The sequence below is a fragment of the Stegostoma tigrinum genome, chromosome 1 (assembly GCF_030684315.1).
Source record: "Stegostoma tigrinum isolate sSteTig4 chromosome 1, sSteTig4.hap1, whole genome shotgun sequence".
Lineage (NCBI taxonomy): Eukaryota > Metazoa > Chordata > Chondrichthyes > Orectolobiformes > Stegostomatidae > Stegostoma > Stegostoma tigrinum.
The window spans coordinates 98,599,428-98,620,996 of NC_081354.1; the positions used below are offsets into that span (position 1 = coordinate 98,599,428).

At 42.0% G+C, this 21,569-nt stretch overlaps 1 protein-coding gene across 1 annotated transcript in view; it reads left to right on the forward strand.

Annotated features, from left to right (window-relative positions):
* ube2kb (ubiquitin-conjugating enzyme E2Kb (UBC1 homolog, yeast)) overlaps positions 1-21,569 on the forward strand; it is a 93,107-nt gene that overhangs the window by 3,758 nt on the left and 67,780 nt on the right. Inside the window, exon 2 of the mRNA XM_048530931.2 lies at positions 11,906-11,999. Within this exon, the coding sequence (XP_048386888.1) occupies positions 11,906-11,999 (94 nt within the window). The remainder of the gene's footprint in view (positions 1-11,905; positions 12,000-21,569) is intronic.

Consider the following 21,569-nt stretch of genomic DNA (forward strand, 5'->3'; position numbering starts at 1 on the left):
GGACTTGATGGGCTGAATGGCCTTACTTCCACTCCTATATCTCATGGTCTTATAAGTTGCCCTTGTCCTCCTAAACAGTAGTGGTAGGAGGTTTGGAAGATGCTGAGGAGCTTGGTGAATTTTTGCAGTGCATCTTGTAGATGGTAAACTTCACTGATGGAGGGAAGAAATATTGGTGGAAGTAATGTTAATCGAGAGGGTAGCTTTGCTCTAGGTGGTGTCAGGTTTCTTAGATCGTAGTTACACAGCGTGGAAACAGACCCTTCAATCATACTTGTCCATGCCAATCTGAAATCCTAAACTGATCTAATTTCATTTGCGAGCACCTGCATCCCCAAGTCTCTCTGTGTTTGGCAGTATTCCCCAAGGCCCTTCCATTAACTGTATAAGTCCTGCCCTGATTTGCCTTGCCTATATGCAACACCTCACATTTATTTAAATTTAACTCCATCTGCCACTCATTGGCCAATTGGCTCGTCTCATAGAGTCGTAGAGATTTACAGCACAGAGACGACCCTTTGGTATAACTCGTCCATGCTGACTAGATATCCAAACTGCTCTAACCCCATTTGCCAGCATTTGACCCATATTTTCCTCAACCCTTTCTATTCATGTACTCATCCAGATGCCTTTTAAATGCTGTTATTGTACTAGCCTCCTCCACCTCCTTTGGCTGTTCATTCCATACACATACTACCCTCTGATCCCTTTTATATCTTACCCCACTCACCTTAAACCTATGCTGCCTAGTTTTGGACTCCCCAACCTGGGCTGTTTATCCCATCTGTGCCACATGTGATTGTATAAACCTCAATAAAGTTCTCCCTCAGCCTCTCACGCTCCTGGGAAAATAGTTCCAACCTATTCAGCCTTTCCCTATAGTTCAAACCTTCCAACTTTGGCACCATCCCTGTAAACCTTTTCTGAACCCTTTCAAGTTTCACAACATCTTTCCTATAGCAGGGAGAATTGAATTCCAAAAGTGGCCTAACCAGTGTCCTATATAGCCGCAACATGAACTCTCAACTCCAATGCTCAGTGCTGTGGCTAAAGGGAAATTTACCAAAAGCCACCTTTGCTACCCTGTCTCCCTGAGACACCACTTTTAAGGGACTACGCACCTGTACCCCTGCGTCTCTTTGTTCAGCAACACTGCCCAGGGCCTTGCAATTAAGTCCTGCCCTGATTTGCCTTCCCAAAATGCAGCATCTCACATTTCTGTAAATTAAACTCCATCTGCCCATTTGCCTATCTGATTGAAGTCCTGTTGTACTGTGAGGTAACCTCCCTCTCTGTCCAGTACACCACTTATTTTGGTGTCACCTGCCAACTTACTAACCATACCTCCTACATTTAAATCCAAATTGTTTGTATAAATGACAAAGCATTGGACCTAGAACCAGTCCTTGTAGTACACCAATAGTGACAGGCCTCCAGCCTGAAAACAGCCCTCTACCACCACCCCCTGTCATCTGCTTTCAAGCCAATTTTGAACACAGCTAGCTAAATGGATACAATGTGATCTAACCTTGTTCTGCATGATACACAAGTCAGCAATGTCGAAGTCCATATGGACAATGTCTATCATACTGCTATCATGAGTTGTCTTTGAGTTTTTTTTAAAGAAATGACAATCAAGCTTGAGTGTTGTTGGAGCTGCACCCATCCAGTCAAATGAGGAGTGTTCCTTCACACTCCTGATTTGTGCCTTATAGATTGGTGGATAGGTTTTAGGGAGTAGGGAGGCGAGTTATGCGCTCACCACTTCTTGCAGCCACCGTATTTATGTCACGAGTCCAATTGAGTATCTGCTCAATGGTAACCCGAAGGATGTTGGTAGTGGGGAATTCAATAATGGTAACGACATTGAACATTAAGCGGGTTGGTTAGGTTGCCTCTTATTGGAGATGGTCATTGCCTGGCTTTTGTGTGGTGTGAATGTTATTTGCCTCTTGTCAGCCCAAGCTTGGACAGTGTCCAAATCGTGTTGCAATTGAACATAGACTGTTTCAGTATCTGAGGAGCCATGGATTGTGCTGAACTTGGTGCAATCATTGGTAAATATACCTACTTCTGACCTTATGATGGAGGGAAGGTCATTGAAGCAGCTAAAGATGGTTGGGCCTAGGATGCTATTCTGAGGAACTCCTGCAGAGAGGACTGACCTCTAACAATTCTCAACCATTTTCCAATGTGCTAGGTATGATTCCAACCAGCAGAGAGTTTGCCCCGATACCCATTGGCTCCAGTTTTGCTAGGGCTCCTGGAACACACTTGGTTGAATGTGACCTTGATGTCAAAGGCTGTCACTTTGATCTCTGGAATTCTGCTGCTTGAACTGAATTGAACCAAGGCTGAATTGAGGTCAGGAGCTGAGTAGCCCTGGTGGAACCCAAACTGGGCAACACTGATCAGCTTAATGCTGAGCAGGTGCTGCTTGATAGCACTGTTGATGACACCTTCCATCATTTTACTCTTGATCAAGAGAAACCTGATGGGGTGGTAATTGGCTGGTTTGGATTTGTATTGCTTTATGTATACAAGACATTTCTTGACAGTTTTCCATGGCAGGTACTTGCCAGTGTTGTAACTGTACTGGAATAGATTGGCAAGTCAGAGTCATACAGCACAGAAATAGACAATTTAGTCCAACCTATCCATGCTGACCAAGTTTCCTGATCTAATTTAACCCACTTGCCTGCGTTTGGCTCTTATCCCTCTAAACCTTTCCTAGTAACGTACTTACCCACATGTCTTTTAAATGTTGTAACTGTACCTGCACCTGTCACTTCCTGTGGCAGTTTGTTCCATACATGAACCGCCCTCTGTGTGAAAAGGTTGCTCCTCAGTGGCCTTTTCCCTTTTAAATCTTTCTCTTCTCATCTTAAGAGTATGCCCCCTAGTTTTGAACTCCCGCACCCTGAGGAAACGACCTTCACTATTCATTCTGTCCATGTTGCTCATGATTTTATAAACTTCGATTAAGTCATCCCTCAACCTCCAATGTTCAGCCTTTCCCTTTAGCTCAAACCCTGCTGTCCTGGTAACAGGGTGGTAAGTTTTTTCTGAACCATGCCCAATTTAATAATATGATTCCTATTGCAGGGCAACCAGAACTGTACACAGTACTCAAAATTCTGGAACAGATGCCTGCTGGAGTGTTGTTAGGGCCCATAAGCTTTGCCGTATCCAGTGCCTTCAACTGTTGCTTGATATCAAAGTGGAGGAAATTGAATTGGCTCAAGACTGGTGTCTGTAATGCTGGGGACCACAGGAGGAGGCTGCAGTGGATCATGAGATTGGCACTTCTGGCTGAATTTTGCTGCGAATGCTTCAGCCTTGCCTTTTGTCCTGATGTTTTGGGCTCTTCCATTATTTGAGAATGGGTAAATTTGTGGAGCTGCCTCCTCCAGCAAGTTTTTTAATTGTCCACCACAATTCATGATTGTGGCAAAACTGCAGAGTTTAATCTGATCTGGTTGTGGGATTGCTTAGCTCCGTATATAACTTGCTGCTTATGCTGTTTGGCATGCAAATACTGCTGTTTTGTAGTGTCATCAGGTTGATACCTTATTTTTAGGTATATCTGGTGCTGCTCCTAGCACTCCCTCCTTCACTCATCATTGAACCAAGGTTGATCCCCCATATTGATAATGACTAAGCAGGGCCTACGCTGGGCTGTTGATGACCCACACGTTGCCTTGGATGCCCAATTTTGAGTTGCTAGGTCTGTTCAAAGTCTGTCCCAGTTAGCATGGTGATCATGCCACACAGCGCGATGGAGGGTATTCCCAATGTGGAGGTGGGATTTGGTCTCCACAAGGACTGTGTGCTGGTCATGCTTACCAATAATCATGTACAAATGCATCTGCAGCTGGCAAATTAGTTAGTATGACATCAAACATGTTTGGCCCCTCAACACCTGGCGCAGCGTGGTCTAGCTGCTATGCCCTTTAGCTTGATCAGTAGTGCTGCTGTAGAGTCTTCCTTGCAGACATGGAAATCCCCCACCCAAAGTACGTATTGTGCCCTTGCCACCCTCCATAATTCATCCAAGTATTGTTGGACATGGAATACTAATTCATCAACCAACGGACGATGGTATGGGGTAATCAGCAGAAGGTTTCCTTAGAGATAGTAGGAACTGCAGATGCTGGAGAATCTGAGATAACAAGGTATGGAGCTGGATGAACAGAGTAGGCCAAGCAGCATCTCAGGAGCAGGAAGGCTGACGTTTCATCCCCAGTCCACATTCAGGCCTTCCCAATTTGGGCCCAGCCGTGACAATGTCTACATTCAGAACATCGAAACCCTTCAGAAACATTTCTCCCTGCGACTCCTGAAACACACACTTGCAGCAATGTGCCGGCATCTCCTGGCAATACAATCAAGCCGACCTCAGCTCAGAGCTTCCCTCTCCCAGACCTGCAAAAGGACCTTGAAGGTTTCCTTATCCGTGTTTAACTTGAAGCCATGAGACTTCATGAGTTCTCCAGTCAGTATTGAGGACTTTTGAGGCAATTCCCACCTCTGTGTACCACTACCACCTCTGCTGGTTCTGTCCTGGTGGTGGGACAGGGCGTACGCAGGGATGGTGATGTTGTCTGGGACATAGGGTATGATTCCATGAGTAAGGATATAATCAGACTGTTGCTTGAAGAGTCTGAGATATCTCTCCAGATTTTGGTAAGGAGGACTTTGCAGGGTTGTCAGGGCTGTTTTTGTCATCCTTTCCAGTGTGTAGTTGCTGCCAGATGGTCTATCTAGTTTCATTTCTTTTTTGAAATTTTGGAGCGATTGATACAGTTGTGAGGCTTACTAAAGGGCAGTTTGAGAGTTAATCATATTGCTATGACTCTGGAATCACATAGTGACCAGACCAGGTGAGGATGGCAGATTTCCTTTGCTGAAGGACATTAGTGAACCAGATGGGTTTTTCTGTCAATCAACAATGGTCCCATGGTTATTAATGGATTCTTGATTTCAGATATTATATTGATTTCAAATTTCACCTTTTGTGCTGGCAGGATTTAAACTTGGGTCCCAGAACATTAGCTGAGTTTTTGGATTAATAATCTAGCAATAATGTCACTTGGATATCTGAAGATTGTATAATTATCAACAAACATCCCCCTTGTGACCTTATGATAGAGAACACGTGGTCGATGAAGCAAGTGAAGGTGTTTGAGCCTATGACTTGATCTAGAGGATGATGACCTTATGACATTATTTTTGGACCATTGATCCAGATACCCAGGAAATGTTCCAGGGACCTGGGTTTGAATCCCATCATGGCAGATGGTGAAATTTGATTCTAAAAAAAATTCCGTAATTAAGAGTCTGATGGCCATGAAACCATTGTCAATTGTAAGAAAATCCCATCTGGTTCACTAATGTCCTTTAGGGAAAGAAACTGCCATCTTTACCTAGTCTGACCTACGTGTGACTCCAAACTCTCAGCAATGTGTTTGACTCTTAACTGCCCAATGGGAAACTAGTGATGGGCAATAATTGCTGGCCTAGTTCTCATCCTGCGCATGAATAATAAGCATCAGAGATGTCCTGGATCCGTGATGATCGGTGAAGAGGACTGTGATTGTTGGTGATGTTGTAGCTAATCTGAAATACGTTTTGCAAACTGTGTGACTTGTCCTGGATCACTAGTTTTCGGAATGGTAGGGATGTTGACAGGACTTGCAGTCTTTTGCTGTATTCAGACCCTTCAGCCACTTCATGATATCATACGAAGTTTGGGATCCAAAATGATGGTGTTCTTCGGAAGAGGCTGAGATGTAACATGTACTGAGTACTTTTGAAAGAAAAGGTTTGCAAAAGTTTCAGCCTTATCCTGTGCAATGACTTGCTAGGCTCCCAGTGCATTCAGGATGGGGATATTTATGAATCACTTCCAGTTGATATTTAATTGTCTAGCTTCATTCAAGACTAGATGTGGCAAGGCTGTACATATTGGAACTGTATGTTTGTTGTGGAATCACCTGCCCCTCTCTTTCACCTGTTGCTGCTCCTGTTTGGTATCCAATAAATCATGTGTTCTATCTTAACCTCATTTTCAGATGTGCCAGAGTGCTCCTGGCATGCTCTGTTTCATTCCTTGTTGAACCAGGGTTGGTCCTCAGGTTTGATGGTAAAATGTAGGATATGAGATTACAGGTGGCATTTTAATGCATTTCTATTGCTATCAATAATCATGAAGCCCTGAGAGCTTTGAGCTGCAATTCTGATTGAGCACTGCAGTTTTGCACATCTTTGTCTTCATGAAAATAAATATGAGGTGGTCACTTCTGCCACCTCTGGCTGACATGGATCTAAAACACATGGAATAAGTTCTTCCGGCTGGTTGGTTCATTCTGTGTCTGGCAGACATGCCTTTAAGGATTTGGGCAGCTTTTATCTCCTTTTCAAATGGAAAATCATTGCAAATTTTAGCTTGTTTTGAAAAATAATACTGAAATACTGCTTGAAAGTACTTCACAACTTTGAAAATTTGTCAAAATTTTTCAGATGTTTGTCTCTTCTGTCTTTTTGTGTATGACTATGATGCATTAATTATGGAGATTTTAAACTAAGGTTTAAACAGAAAAAAATTTGCAATGTAAACTAGAATTTATAAAACTTATTTATACCTCTCTTATACTGATTTTCCATCTTTCTTTAGAGTGACTATCGTTAGACTTTTTTCTAGTATTCTCTGCTTCCAACCTGTTTAAACATTAGCCCACCCAGAATGTTGCAATCTGTATTCTTGTTCATTTTTCCCTTATTCCTCATCTTTGTCAAATGTCTTCATGTTCATGGAGAACTCAAGATCCTTATCCTCACACCAAAGCTTGGTTGCTCTTGTCCTGTAGTCTACCAGTTGCATGCACATCCATTAATTCAGTGATAATAAAATGTGAGGCTGGATGAACACAGCAGGCCAAGCAGCATCTCAGGAGCACAAAAGCTGACGTTTCGGGCCTAGACCCTTCATCAGAGAGCCCTCTCAGAGAGGGCTCTCTGATGAAGGGTCTAGGCCCGAAACGTCAGCTTTTGTGCTCCTGAGATGCTGCTTGGCCTGCTGTGTTCATCCAGCCTCACATTTTATTATCTTGGAATTCTCCAGCATCTGCAGTCCCCATTATCTCTGATTCCATTAATTCAGTGCTTGCTTGTTTGCTTGTTCTCTACATAATTTACTGTTACTTTCTGAAACTTGCTTCAGCTTGTTGTCCTTGGCATTCTATTTCCTTTCTTCCTGTTCAACTCTTGTTTTGCCTCTCCTGCTCCTCTTTTCCTGCCTCCCTTCTAATTGATGGCAGCCATGATGTGGCGGTGTCACTGTTTGACTGGGGTGGACAAGGTCATAACTTGGTGTTGTGTGACTTCTGATCTTCTAATTGTAGTCTGCCATGATGCTGAGACACATTTTTTTTTTAAACATGAAAGGCTATGGATGTGTAAGTTACGTGACATCTAAACTGTTGGAACATGATCTTCTTTGTCAAATTTAGGCCTATCTGAAACTATTTTGTTAGTTGACAGATACTTATTTAAAGTAATTAGACTGTAGCTCGTAGATTCCGAGTTTGTTTTTTCACAGACTGACATGATTCTGAATGTGATGCATTACTGTTTTCAAATCTAACTTCCTGCTTAGAATTCTAATTCCTGTATTTTGGTGTTCTGTTTAATTTCTGGGCGTAACCTTTTTTCCAAATGTTTTAATATAGTTATTCTGACAAAAAATTGTTTACATTTTTGTATGAATAAATTTCATTCACTGATTGAATTGTACTCTAATGTTAATGGAAATTCACAAGGAAAAATGAAATCCATCCCTTGCAAACCTAATTCAGTTTACCTCAACAGTGAGTTGGATATTCTGTCAGTAAAACCTTTCCAGCTATGCTGCCATATTATTCCTATCACTACATAAAAGGGAGATGGTAGCCCAATGGCAATGTCATTGTACTGGTAACCCAGATACCAAATGGGTTTAAATCCCGGTACGGAAGCTGTTGGAATTTAAGTTCAATTAATCTGGAATTAAAAAATAATTTCTTGGTCACCATTACTGACTATCACTGTCATTAAAAACTCATCTGGATCACAGCCCTTCTATAGGGAGGGAAACCTGTCATCCTTCCCTAGAGTGGCTTAAATGTGAATTCACATCCACAGTCATGTGATTAACTCTTAACTGCCCTATCAAACCACATTTTAAGGTCAATTAAAGATGGGAAACAAATGCTGGTCTTACCAGCAAGGCCCACATCCTGTGAAAGAATAACGGGAGAAGAAAAGACAGTTTAAGAACACAGTTTACATGATGTGATAATGGGAACTGCAGATGCTGGAGAATCCAAGATAATAAAATGAGAGGCTGGATGAACACAGCAGGCCCAGCAGCATCTCAGGAGCACAAAATCTGACGTTTCGGGCCTAGACCCTTCATCAGAGTTTTGATGAAGGGTCTAGGCCTGAAACGTCAGCTTTTGTGCTCCTGAGATGCTGCTGGGCCTGCTGTGTTCATCCAGCCTCTCATTTTATTATCACAGTTTACATGATGTTACATTCAGTATTTAACCATACAAAAATGTTTCGAAGAACTAACTAATTGATTCAATTTCATAAGTTATGATTTAATTCTACCTAATTTGTTATTACCATCTTTTCTCCCTGACCTGTAAAGCTCAGTTATGATGTTCAATTGCTAATCTGATTTGTTCCTTTAAAAAGTGGTATAATAAGCACATCAGGACAGCTTGAGGCTAATTAATGTTAACTTTCATAAGTTGGCAAGTGCTTGCCATCTCTTAAAGATGACATTATCCTCAAGGTCAAATAATCAGAAAAAGCCTGGTTTTCATGCATACTGTACGTTAAATTGTTGAGTTGTGATTTGATATTTTCAAGAGTTAATTGCAGACTATGAAAAATGCATTGGAACAAACCTTGGAAGGCCCCATGGTTTCATTCTCCCCCACATTTTTGCTTTGAAATACGTTCACGTACTATACCATTTTCAGCACTAATACTTTGCCTTGCAGCAGTGTTTAAGAATGTACATAAAGTATACCAGTGGCAGTTGACGTTGAGCTGCAGACCTTATTTGTCCAAACCAAAACCAAGAACCAAGTAGTTTCAGACCTAAGACGTGAGTCTTTGACCACTGGGCAAGTGAGGAAATATTTTTGAGTTTGGTATTGTTGTCCTGTTGGTTGCCTTATCTCTTGTTATAATGTTTTAAAAAAAACTTAAATTCCTCAATTTACCTCACTGTTTGCGGCATTACAAAGTGCACACAACTGTCTGAATCTCTGAGTTTAGTCTGGTCTGTAAACAGCCGTGCAAAAATGGCCTCCAAATTCAAATTGAACTTTAGTTTAAGATAACAAAGTGTGAAGCTGGATGAACACAGCAGGCCAAGCAGCATCTCAGGAGCTTTTAGCTTTTGTGCTCCTGAGATGCTGCTTGGCCTGCTGTGTTCATCCAGCTTCACACTTTGTTATCTTGGATTCTCCAGCATCTGCAGTTCCCATTATCTCTGAACTTTAGTTTGCTCTATTTCTGTCAATGTAGGATCTTGAAAGCAAACTGGGGATTTAAGACATCTTTAAAAGGTATCTTACTAAATTTTTGGAAGATTCCATGTAGATGCATGTTGGAGATGGCCATAGTGCCCAAAGCTACAGGCCATGTGCTCAAAAATGGGATTAGAATAGATGGATATTTGATAAACACTGAAATAATGTCGATGCTGAAAATAAGAGACAAAAGCAGAAACGCTGGAGAAGCTCAGTAGGTCTGGCAGCATGTCTGGAAGGAATGAGAATTAACGTTTTGACTCCAGTGACCCTCAGCTCAGAGGAAGGGTCACTGACTCAGTGTTAAGTCTCATTTCTATCCACAAATGTTGCCACACCTGCTAAGCTTTCTCACAATTTCTGTTTTCGTTAGTGATGAACATTTGATGATTGGCATGGACTTTATGGACTGATGTGCCAGTCTGCAATGAAAAAATCTCTTGACTCTCTATGACTGTACGTACAATGCTTCTGTATCCTTATTTGGGAATGGGTGCTGTCCATAAAGGTGTTCTCAACCCTGAGCATATCATCATGAAGCTGAGGCTGTAGATGTTGGTGGGTGCTAAACTATAATGTATGACGGCTAGCAACCTAGCCAAATGTTATGTTACCCTTAGAAACCAAAACTGTGGATGCTGGAAATCAGAAATTGCTGGAAAGACTTGAAGTCTGGCAGCATCTCTGCGGAGAAAGCAGAGTTAATGCTTCAGGTCCAGTGATTCTTCATCAGAACCTATTCTGGAAAAGGGTCACTGGACCTGAAACATTAACTCTCCTTTTTCTCCAGAGATCCTGCCAGACCTGTTGAGTCTTTCCAGCAATTTCTGTTTTTGTTTCTAATATCTTATGCATGCTATTCAAGAAAGAAGACCAAAACGTCCAGTTAGCCTGATGCCAGTCACGGGATGATGTTTTAGAATCTATTACTAAGGAGTCTCACAACAATGCATTAGAAAGTCATACTGTGAGGCAAGTCTGAAACTGATGTGGATTGGTCTCGTGTTTCCTGCTGCTACATAAGCAGGTCTGAGGCTGGAAGTTCAGTGCTGAGTAACTCACCTTCCGTCTCCTAAAAATCATCTGTAGTACACCTGGAGTACGGTGGAATCCTTTTCACTGGCCTGAATGGATGCAACTCCAATAACACTTGATGCGGGACAAATCAGGACAAGTCTGTTTGTTTGGCACCCCACCTATCCCTTTCAGCATTTGTTTTCTTTGCTACTGCCACAGAGTGGCAGCTGTGCAAACTATCTGCAAGACGCACAACAGAAATTCACCTATGCTTTTTTTGACACCACCTTCCAAATCTGTGACCTCCTACCACTTGGAAGTACAATGTAGCAGATGCATAGGAATAGAAATTGCCTGCATGTTCTCCTGAAAGCCTCATGCTATCCTGACTTAGAACTGTGTAACTAATCCTTCACTGTGACTGGGTCGAAATCCTTAAACTTTAGTTTATAACAGTTCTGTAGGTGAGCCTCAGCTGCAAGGACATCAGTGGTTTGAGAAAACTGCTCACCACCTCAAGGGCAGTTAAGAATGACTAATAAATACTTTTCTACTAGAGACATCCACATCCCATGGACAAAAATCAAAAGTCAGCATGATTTTTACAAGACAACGCATTTGAAGTTTTGTGATGACATAATTAGGAGGTCAAGGAAAACAGACTAAAACTTGAATTTCTGAAAGGCTTTTGATAAGCTGTGGTGCAAAACGTTAATGTGCAGCATATGGACTTAGATTTGGGTTACTATTTTAGATGCTGGATTGATTATTGGGCAGAGGGCAAAGAGTACACATGTATTGTGCATTTTAACTCAGCAAGCTCAACATGAGCTTCCTCCCCTGCCTTCTCTCACTCACTGTCACTCTCCTTGCTGTTCTTCCACTGACTTTGTAGTTTTATTTTCTATTTCCTATTTCCTGACATTTTTTAACTTAATTTATCACAATCTTACTCTTCTCAGAACCTCTGGGTAAAATTAATGCTGAGTAATGCAACTTACAAGCATTTTTTAAAAGTTGCCTATTGAGTATTCCAGGGTAAAAATACTTGCTAAAATAGTGAAATCTAATTTCCTTGTTATCCACTAAAAGTCTGAGAAACATTTTGCAGTTTATTCATTTAATTAGTTTCTGAAATCATGTCATATTCTCTTATTTTTGAGATTACATTATATTAGTATGATGTGCAGCTAGCATTCTGTGACTGAAACCAAAACATTGTGTAGTGAAGAAAAAAGTTAGAAAATATAATTGTGTCTTTAATGTTTTGGAATTTAACTTTTATCTTTTTTCTTTTTAAGACCAGCAAAAATCAAATCAAAGTAGAACTCGTAGATGAAAACTTTACAGAATTGAGGGGTGAGATTGCTGGGCCTCCTGACACACCATACGAAGGTAAATTCCAGTGATATTTTCTCAATTTTTAAGTATGAGCACTAAAGAGTAATTGAAATTTGCTGGTATATTTGTACCTGATTCATACATAAGGAAAGAGCACGAAAGTTTTTCCCTGAGCGTTGATGGAAAAGGCAACTCTTCAGTGATTCATTTTTGTAAAAGAACAGGTTGTAAAATCGGACAAAATTAATCTTAAACAAGCATATGCTGCAGCATTTCAGGAAGACCTAGTGGTAGTTTATGCTTTTAAAAAAGGTACTAAAATGGAAATGTTGGGCCCCATTGTACATGTCCAAGGATTTTGAAAAATGTTTGAGGGTGAAGAGAGGAGAAATAGCAGAGACCGTATATTCTCCAGAAATGTTTGAAAATTTGAATTGATGCTATGGACTAGAGAATGGCAAATGATGGATCGGAGTCAACAGGAAGAAAGGATAATCCTGCCATCCATAGGCCAAACTAATCTACTTGCATTGTGATTCAGTGTCAATATTCCTGAAGGACCAGTTGGGGAGAAAAAACTGATCAGATTTGTAAGGGGTGTGTTGTCTTTGGCTTTTATTTCAGAAAATCTTGTACAAATGTTCACATTTCCCAAATAAATGATCAGTGGTAGCAAAATATAATGGAAGCTGACAAGTCTGAATAATCCTGAAAAAAGACAAGTGGTGTATTGTCAGCAACACTGGCTTTTGGGTGTGACATCAAACCAAGGGAGACTGTCTTCGGTATAAGTAGAAGACCCTCTAGCATTATACAAAGGTGAGCAAAGGAATTTGCAGTGTCCTGGCCAATATTTGAGCAGCATCGTTTCAACATCATCCAACATAGATTGCCCAGTCACTTATCTCATTAAGTCATCCTGTTCAGTCAGTTATGAGGAATGATTGCGAGATCTTCAGGACAAGAATAATAAGGGAAGCTGGAAATATCCCAAAATAGATTATTACAGCACAAAACTATCATAAGCAGATAATAATGAAGTTGCTGCATTATTTACAAGGAAAGAACAAATATGTGACAAAAAGTAAAGGAATGTTTAATGGTAGATATCTCCACTTGAAGAGATGCTGCAAAAATGGGTTGAATGGCTGTTCCTTGAACCATGATTTGTGTGTTTGCAGTTGATAGATATCTTCCTTCTTGGAGAGGTGTTGGGGGTTTGAATTTGTGTGTAGCTTTGTGGATTACATTCTAAGCTTCCTCCTCTTCCCCACCCTAATTACATGGGAATGTGCAGTAAAAATGTTGCATATCTACTTTATAATTTTTCTTTAAAATGGGGAAGAAACTAAGTAAAGCACAAAGCCCCACAGTAAAATGGATTGAAAGGGTCAAAAAAAGACTCAGATTGAATCCACAGTATGTACATAGTTTATCTTTTTCTGGTGTGAAGTTGCCCACCAAAACAACATAAAGGGCCCAGGTTTCTGCTCTAAGTTAAGGTAGCAATCTTGTCTAATGTAGTACTAAGCTGCACAACCTTGGCAATGGCTCATTCAGCTTTGCCTATATGAATTTATCGCATTAGGCTGATGAAAAACAATTTTCTAATCAACCTGTTCAATGTACTTACATGCTTCTGGAACAGGTGGGAGTTGAACCTGGGCCTCCTGCCTCATAGGTAGATACGTTACCACTGCACAGCAAGTCCAGTAGCTGAATATTGACCTACTAGAAGAACAAGAAAATCCCAAGCTGCTTCATCTTGTACTGAGTTAATTGATCTTACCAGGTGCAGTGTGTATCTCTGGTTTAATCATCAGCTTGATCAACTGATTTCTCCTAGTGTGGTACTTAATTTCACACACAATCCATCTTCTGCTGAATAAGGGTTGTTTGGATATTGAGTTACGTGGGTTGGGGGAAGGACCAGATTGTATTCTCAGCCTTGGAAGAGATACTGGAACTTGGATGCTATTTTAGAGAGCTGACAGGAGAAGAAATACTTAGGTTCCAGCCCTTCCTCTTAATGAATTGATTACAAAGGTTGTGTGATTAGTGGCAAGACAATACAAAATAGCTTGGAGGAAGGAGAGACTAGTCATGATTAGTAGTTTTTGAGTAGTTTTGGAGTGAAGAATGTCATGGTTCTCCCTGAAGTTGGCATTGGGACCACTATTATTTTTGATCTAAATATTAATCACCTGGCCTGTAAATATGCAGAGCATAATTTAATTTGATGCAAAATTTGAGGTTGTAAAATATAATGAGGCATTGGTACATATCAATAGATACTGGATGTGAGTTTGCTCGCTGAGCTGGAAGGTTAGTTTTCAGACGTTTCGTCACCATTCTAGGTAACGTCATCAGTGAGCCTCCGAAGCGCTGGTATTATGTCCCGCTTTCTATTTATCTGGTTAGGTTTCCTTGGGTTGGTGATGTCATTTCCTGTTCTTTTTCTCAGGGGATGGTAGATTGGCTCCAAATCAATGTGTTTGTTGATGGAGTTCCGGTTGGAATGCCATGCTTCTAGGAATTCTCATGCATGCCTCTGTTTGGCTTGTCCTAGGATGGATGTGTTGTCCCAATCAAAGAGGTGCCCTTCCTTATCTGTATGTAAGGATACGAGTGATAGTGGGTCATGTCGTTTTGTGGCTAGTTGATGTTCGTGTATCCTGGTGGCTAGCTTTCTGCCAGTTTGTCCAATGTAGTGTTTGTCACAGTTCTTGCAAGGTATTTTGTAGATGACGTTTGTTTTATTTGTTGTCTGTATAGGGTCTTTTAAGTTCATTAGCTGCTGTTTTAATGTGTTGGTGGGTTTGTGGGCTACCCTGATGCCAAGGGGTCCGAGTAGTCTGGCAGTCATTTCAGAAATGTCTTTGATGTAGGGGAGAGTGGTTATGGTTTCTGAGCCCCTTTTGTCTGTTTGTTTGGGTTTATTGCTGAGGAATCAGCGGACTGTGTTCATAGGGTACCCATTCTTTTTGAATACGCTGTATAGGTGATTTCCCTCTGCTCTGCGTAGGTCCTTTGTGCTGCAGTGTGTGGTGGCTCGTTGGAATAATGTTCTAACGCAGCTTCGTTTGTGGGTGTTGGGATGGTTGCTCCTGTAGTTTAGTATTTGGTCCGTATGTGTTGTTTTCCTGTAGACGCTGGTTTGAAGTTCCCCATTGGCTGTTCGCTCTACTGTGACATCTAGGAATGGCAGTTTGTTGAGTAGTTTTGGTGTGAAGAATGTCACGGTTCTCCCTGAAGTTGGCATTGGGACCACTATTATTTTTGATCTAAATATTAAATTCCAACAAACTGCCATTCCTAGATGTCACAGTAGAGCGAACAGCCAATGGGGAACTTCAAACCAGCGTCTACAGGAAAACAACACATACGGACCAAATACTGAACTACAGGAGCAACCATCCCAACACCCACAAACGAAGCTGCGTTAGAACATTATTCCAACGAGCCACCACACACTGCAGCACAAAGGACCTACGCAGAGCAGAGGGAAATCACCTATACAGCGTATTCAAAAAGAATGGGTACCCTATGAAAACAGTCTGCCGATTCCTCAGCAATAAACCCAAACAAACAGACAAAAGGGGCTCAGAAACCATAACCACTCTCCCCTACATCAAAGACATTTCTGAAATGACTGCCAGACTACTCGGACCCCTTGGCATCAGGGTAGCCCACAAACCCACCAACACATTAAAACAGCAGCTAATGAACTTAAAAGACCCTATACAGACAACAAATAAAACAAACGTCATCTACAAAATACCTTGCAAGAACTGTGACAAACACTACATTGGACAAACTGGCAGAAAGCTAGCCACCAGGATACACGAACATCAACTAGCCACAAAACGACATGACCCACTATCACTCGTATCCTTACATACAGATAAGGAAGGACACCTCTTTGATTGGGACAACACATCCATCCTAGGACAAGCCAAACAGAGGCATGCATGAGAATTCCTAGAAGCATGGCATTCCAACCGGAACTCCATCAACAAACACATTGATTTGGAGCCAATCTACCATCCCCTGAGAAAAAGAACAGGAAATGACATCACCAACCCAAGGAAACCTAACCAGATAAATAGAAAGCGGGACATAACACCAGCGCTTCGTCGGAGGCTCACTGATGATGTTACCTAGAATGGTGACGAAACATCTGAAAACTAACCTTCCAGCTCAGATTCACAACCCTTTGGGTGAAGAAGTTCCTCCTGACCTCAGTCCTACATCTGCTTCCCTTTATTTTGAGGTGATGCTGTCTAGTCCTAGTTTCACCTGCAACCGGAAACAACCTCCCTGCTTCCACTTTATCTATTCCCTTCATAATCTCTTATGTTTCTCTAAGATCTCCCCTCATTCTTCTGAATTCCAATGAATAATTATCCCAATATACTCAGTCTCTCCTCATAATCCAACCCCCTCAACTCTGGAATCAACCGAGTGAATCTCCTCTGCACCCCCTCCAGTGCTAGAATATCCCTTCTCAAGGAGACCAAAACTGCGCACAGTACTCCAGGTGTGGCCTCACCAGGACCCTATACAGCTGCAGCATAGCCTCCCTGTTTTTAAACTCCATCCCTTTAGCAATAGCAGACAAAATTCCACTTGCCTTTTTGATTACCTGCTGCACCTGCAATCCTACTTATAGCGATTCATGCACAAGGACACCCAAGTCCCTCTGCACAGCAGCGTGCTGCAATTTTTTACCATTTAAAACGTGGTCCATTTTGCTGTTATTCCTACTAAAATGGATGACGTCACACCTATCAACCCCATCTGCCACCTTTTTTAAACAGTGGTGTCACATTGGCTGTTTTCCAATCTGCAGGAACCACCCCGGAGTCTAGTGAATTTTGGTAAATAATTACTAGTGCATTTGCTGTTTTCTCCCATCACTTCTTTTAGCAATCTGGGATGCATTTCATCAGGGCCAGGAGACTTATCTATTTTTAGCCCCATTAGGTTGCCCAGCACTGCCTCCTTAGTGATGATGATGGTTTCTAGGTCCTCATCTGCTATAACCTTCTTGCCATCAGTTTTTGGAATGTTATTTGTGTCTTCCACTGTGATGACTGACACGAAATAACTGTTTAATGTCTCGGCTATTTCCTCATTCCCAGTAATTAAATTGGCCTTCTCATCCTCTAAAAGATCAATGTTGACCTTCGCCACTCTTTTACGATTTATGTATTTATAGAAACTTTTGCTGCATGTTTTTATATTCTGAGCGAGTTTAGAACATAGAACATAGAACATAGAACATTACAGCACAGTACAGGCCCTTCGGCCCTCGATGTTGTGCCGACCTGTCATACCGGTCTCAAACCCATCTAACCTACACTATTCCATGTACGCCCATATGCTTATCCAATGACGACTTAAATGTCCTTCGGAGAGGATCCCTCACTGTGAGATCGTTAATTATTCCTGTCTCATTATACAGGCCTAGATCTAGGATAGCTTGCTCCCTCGTAGGTTCCATTACATATTATTCAAGGAAATTATCGCGGATGCATTCTATGAACCCCTCCTCAAGGCTGCCATGACCAAACAGGTTTAACCAATCGATACGTAGATTAAAATTCCCCATGCTAATTGCTGTACCATTTTTACATGCATTATCTATTTCTGTGTTTATTGCCTGCCCCACCACAATGTCATTATTTGGTGGCCGAGAGACCCCACCTATCAGTGACTTCTTCTCCCTGCTATTCCTAATTTCCACCCAAATGGGTTCAACCTTTTGTTCAGTAGAACCTGTATCATCTCTCACTACTGCCCTGAATACATCCTTAAAAATGAGAGCAACACTACTTCCCTTACCTTCCTGTCTGTCATTCCAAACAGTTTGATACCTCTGGATATTTAACTCTTTGCCATGACCATCCTGTAACCATATCCTTGTAATGGCCACTAAATCATACCCATTTGCCATGATTTGTGCCATCAACTCATCCACCTTGTTTCGAATGCTCCGAGCATTCAGATAAAGTGCCCTTGCACCTTTTTGGGTCCTATTATCTCCATTACTAACAGACCTCGAGTTCTCCTTCCCTTTAACTTTTGACCTAATTTTCAGTGGAGTTGAAGCTTCCTCGTCACCTGCTAACTTGCTGCTTTGCCTTACATTAATTGTTACTGTCCCGCTACCCTATTTACCCTTTTTGCCAGAACACTGGATCTGGCCCTGTTCAGGTAGAGCCCCTCTCAGTGGGAGAGATCCCTCCTGCTCCAGAACTAATGCCAGTGCCCCATGAAAAAGAAATCTTCTTCCCCACACCATTCTTTTAGCCACATGTTTACTTCCCTGATCCTCGCCTCCCTATGTCAATTTGCACGTGGCTCGGGCAGCAATCCAGAGATTATGACCCTTGAAGACAAACAAAGAAACAAACCTACAGCACAGGAACAGGCCTTTCAGCCCTCCAAGCCTGCGCCGATCAAGATCCTCTGTCTAACCTGTCATCTATTTTCTAACGGTCCGTGTCCATTTGCTCCCTGCCCATCCATGTACCTGTCCAAATATATCTTAAAATACGCTAACGTGTCTGCGTCTACCACCTCCGCTGGCAACGCGTTCCAGGCACCCACCACCCTCTCTGTAAAGAGCTTTCCTCGCATGTCTCCCTTAAACCTTCCTCCTCTCACTTTGAACTCATGACCTCTAGTAACTGAGTCCCCCACTCTGGGGGAAAAAGCTTTTTGCTATCCACCCTGTCTAAACCCCTCATGATTTTGTAGACCTCAATCTCTGTCTTTCTAATGAAAATAATCCTAATCTACTCAACCTCTCTTCATAGCTAGCACCCTCCATACCAGGGAACGTCCTGGTGAACCTCCTCTGCACCCCCTCCAAAGCATCCACGTCCTTTTGGTAATGTGGCGACCAGAACTGTATGCAGTACTCCAAATGTGGCCGAACCGAAGTCCTATACAAAGACCGAAGACCTGTTTTTTAATTTTGTTCCTAGCTTTTCCTAATCCTGAGACAGGTATTTTTTCCTATTTTCCTGCCTATGTTGTTGGTACCTACATGGACCACAACAACTGGATCCTCTTCCTCCCCCTCTTGTATCCTCTCAAGCTGGTCAGAGATGTCTTGTACCCTGGCTCTGGGCAGGCAGCACACCACGTGGGATTCTTTATCGCGCTCGCAGAGGATACTCTCTATCCCCCTGGTGATGGAATCCCTTAAAACTACAATCAGTCTTTTTGCTCCCCCCTCTCTTGAATGGCCTCCTGGACCCTGGTGCCATGGTCAGTTGACTCACCCTTCCTGCAGCCCTGTTTCTCATCCACGCAGGGAACAAGTGCCTCATACCTGTGGGACAGTGTCAAGGGCTGCGGCTCCTGTGTTCCTGTCTGCAGGTTTCCTCTACCTGCCTCACTGGCAGTCACGCACTGCTATCCCTGCCTGCCGATCGAATTAACATCATTTAATCTACCAGGTGTTGACTGCCTCCTTCAGTGGATCTTCACTTTATATAGTTAATGCTCCCAAATGTGGTGTTCTAATTGTGAAACCTATAAGGCTGTTATAGCATATAACACCTTTTAGCCACAACAGCAGGTGGTGTGATTGATCTTTAGGATAAATTTTAACTTCAAATATTATGCTCCCGTGTACAGACCCGTTATTGAACGGAGTTCAAATCACAGTTAAAACCCTTGTACTGTTGTTCATTGCTTCCACCACTCTTGACATTTGTGTTTTTCTCTAAGTTGCCAGGTGAGCAGAAATTAGATTAGGTAAATATTGGTAAGACTGAAGCCACTGCTTTCAGTTCCAATCATAAGCTTTGCTCCCTGGCTGCTAATGCTACCTCGCATCCCGGCTGCTGTCTGAGCTGAACCAGTTCACAAGCTGAGTGTCACATCTGAACCCAAGATGAACTCCACCCACAGTTACTAAGATGCCACTTGCTACACGCTCTTCTGCCTCAGTTTATGCACTGAGGCCCTCCTTTATATTTTTGCAACTTATGGTCATGGCCTATTCTGATGCTGTCCTGGCTGACTCCACCTTGTATAATGTGAGGTCTTCCAAAACTTAGTGCTCATGTTCCTACTTGCACCGAATTATGTTCACCTAACACCCCAGTCTTTACTGACCTTTCCTTGGCTCCAAGTAAATCAGTGCTTTGATTTCAGAGTTACTGTCCATTTTTTAAAAGTTACTCCTCTACTACTGTCTCTATAATCACCTGCAGCCCTAAAATCTCCAAGATATCTGCGTGCTCCTATGGGTATTTGAGGAAGAATGAATTAACTAGCATAATTTTCTTGATCTAACTTTTTAAAAACTTTTTTGGGGAGTAGATTTGTTTTTCACATTAATTAACTACTGTATGTTGCCATTTTGTGCATAACTCCTGAAAGTGGAAAATTTGATAGTGACCAGTTATTCTGTTTTTAGGATGTTCCCCTAAATTGGATACTGAAGAAGAGGGGAAGCGGAATTAATTTGTCAGGAATTTGGTAATGCCACTGATTTTCACATCATGGTCTGTGTTTTAATGTTTGGCTTGTAGGAAGACGTTCTCAACTTTTCTCCTGGCATGAAGGGGACTGCATTGAACAATATTTGAGTTGCCTTAAATGTAGTTTTCATTGTGATTAGGGTTCTATAGGCTTGCAAATACAACACCAGATTGCCAGCATTAATTAAATGGGCCACTTGAATGGTAGGTAGATAAAATGAAAAGGTCATGTTGTGCTGATAGTCATCCTTACTTGAAACAGTGTGACTCCAATTCCACTTATCTAAAATTCATTCGCTGGAGTGTAGCTACCTAAATTTCCCATGTTGATGGGAAAAAAAATACTATCTCTAGTTCATTCTATGGGGTGAAGGCAGGAGAATGAGGTTGCAAAACATTGCCATGATTGAATGGTGGAGCAGACTCGATGGGCTAAATGGCCTGATTCTGCTCCTGTATCTTGTGGTCTTCTGTTGCATGGCTGCAGAAAGCATTAGTATTAGGGTCAGTTTTCAGTGGCTATGTGACCAAGCATTGGCAGAGTACTTGAATAAGACCTGATTATTTCACAAGTAACTAAGACAATATTTATGGGGACTTGACCCAGTATTGTAGCACGCCTGATGACCTGCACTGTGACTGCTGGGCAGCACAGTGGCAGTGGTTAGCACTGCTGCCTCACAGGACCAGAGCTCCATGTTCTTTCCACCTTCAGGTGACTGTGTGGCATTTGCATGTTTTCCCTGTATCTGTGTGGATTTCCTGAGTAGTGCTTAGGTTTCCTCCTCCAGTCCAAAGATGTGCAGGTTCGGTGAATTGGCCTAACTTAATTGCCCATAGTGTCTAGAGATGTGCAGGCTGTGTGGATTAGTTACGGAAATTAGTTACAGGGATAGGGTAGGGCGTTCATCTAGATGCAGTGCTCTTCAGAGGATTGGTGTGGACCTGACAAGCCGAGTGGCCTGCTTCCACAGTGTAGGAATTCTATGATTCAATTGCACAGCATTTCAGGGGCCCACAATCTGCAATATGGGCAATTGTTTCTTCCTAACAAGAAGAGAAATATCAAGAACATAGGCTGTGTTTGCATCCTGGCTGGTGATGGGAAGAAAAACTTGAC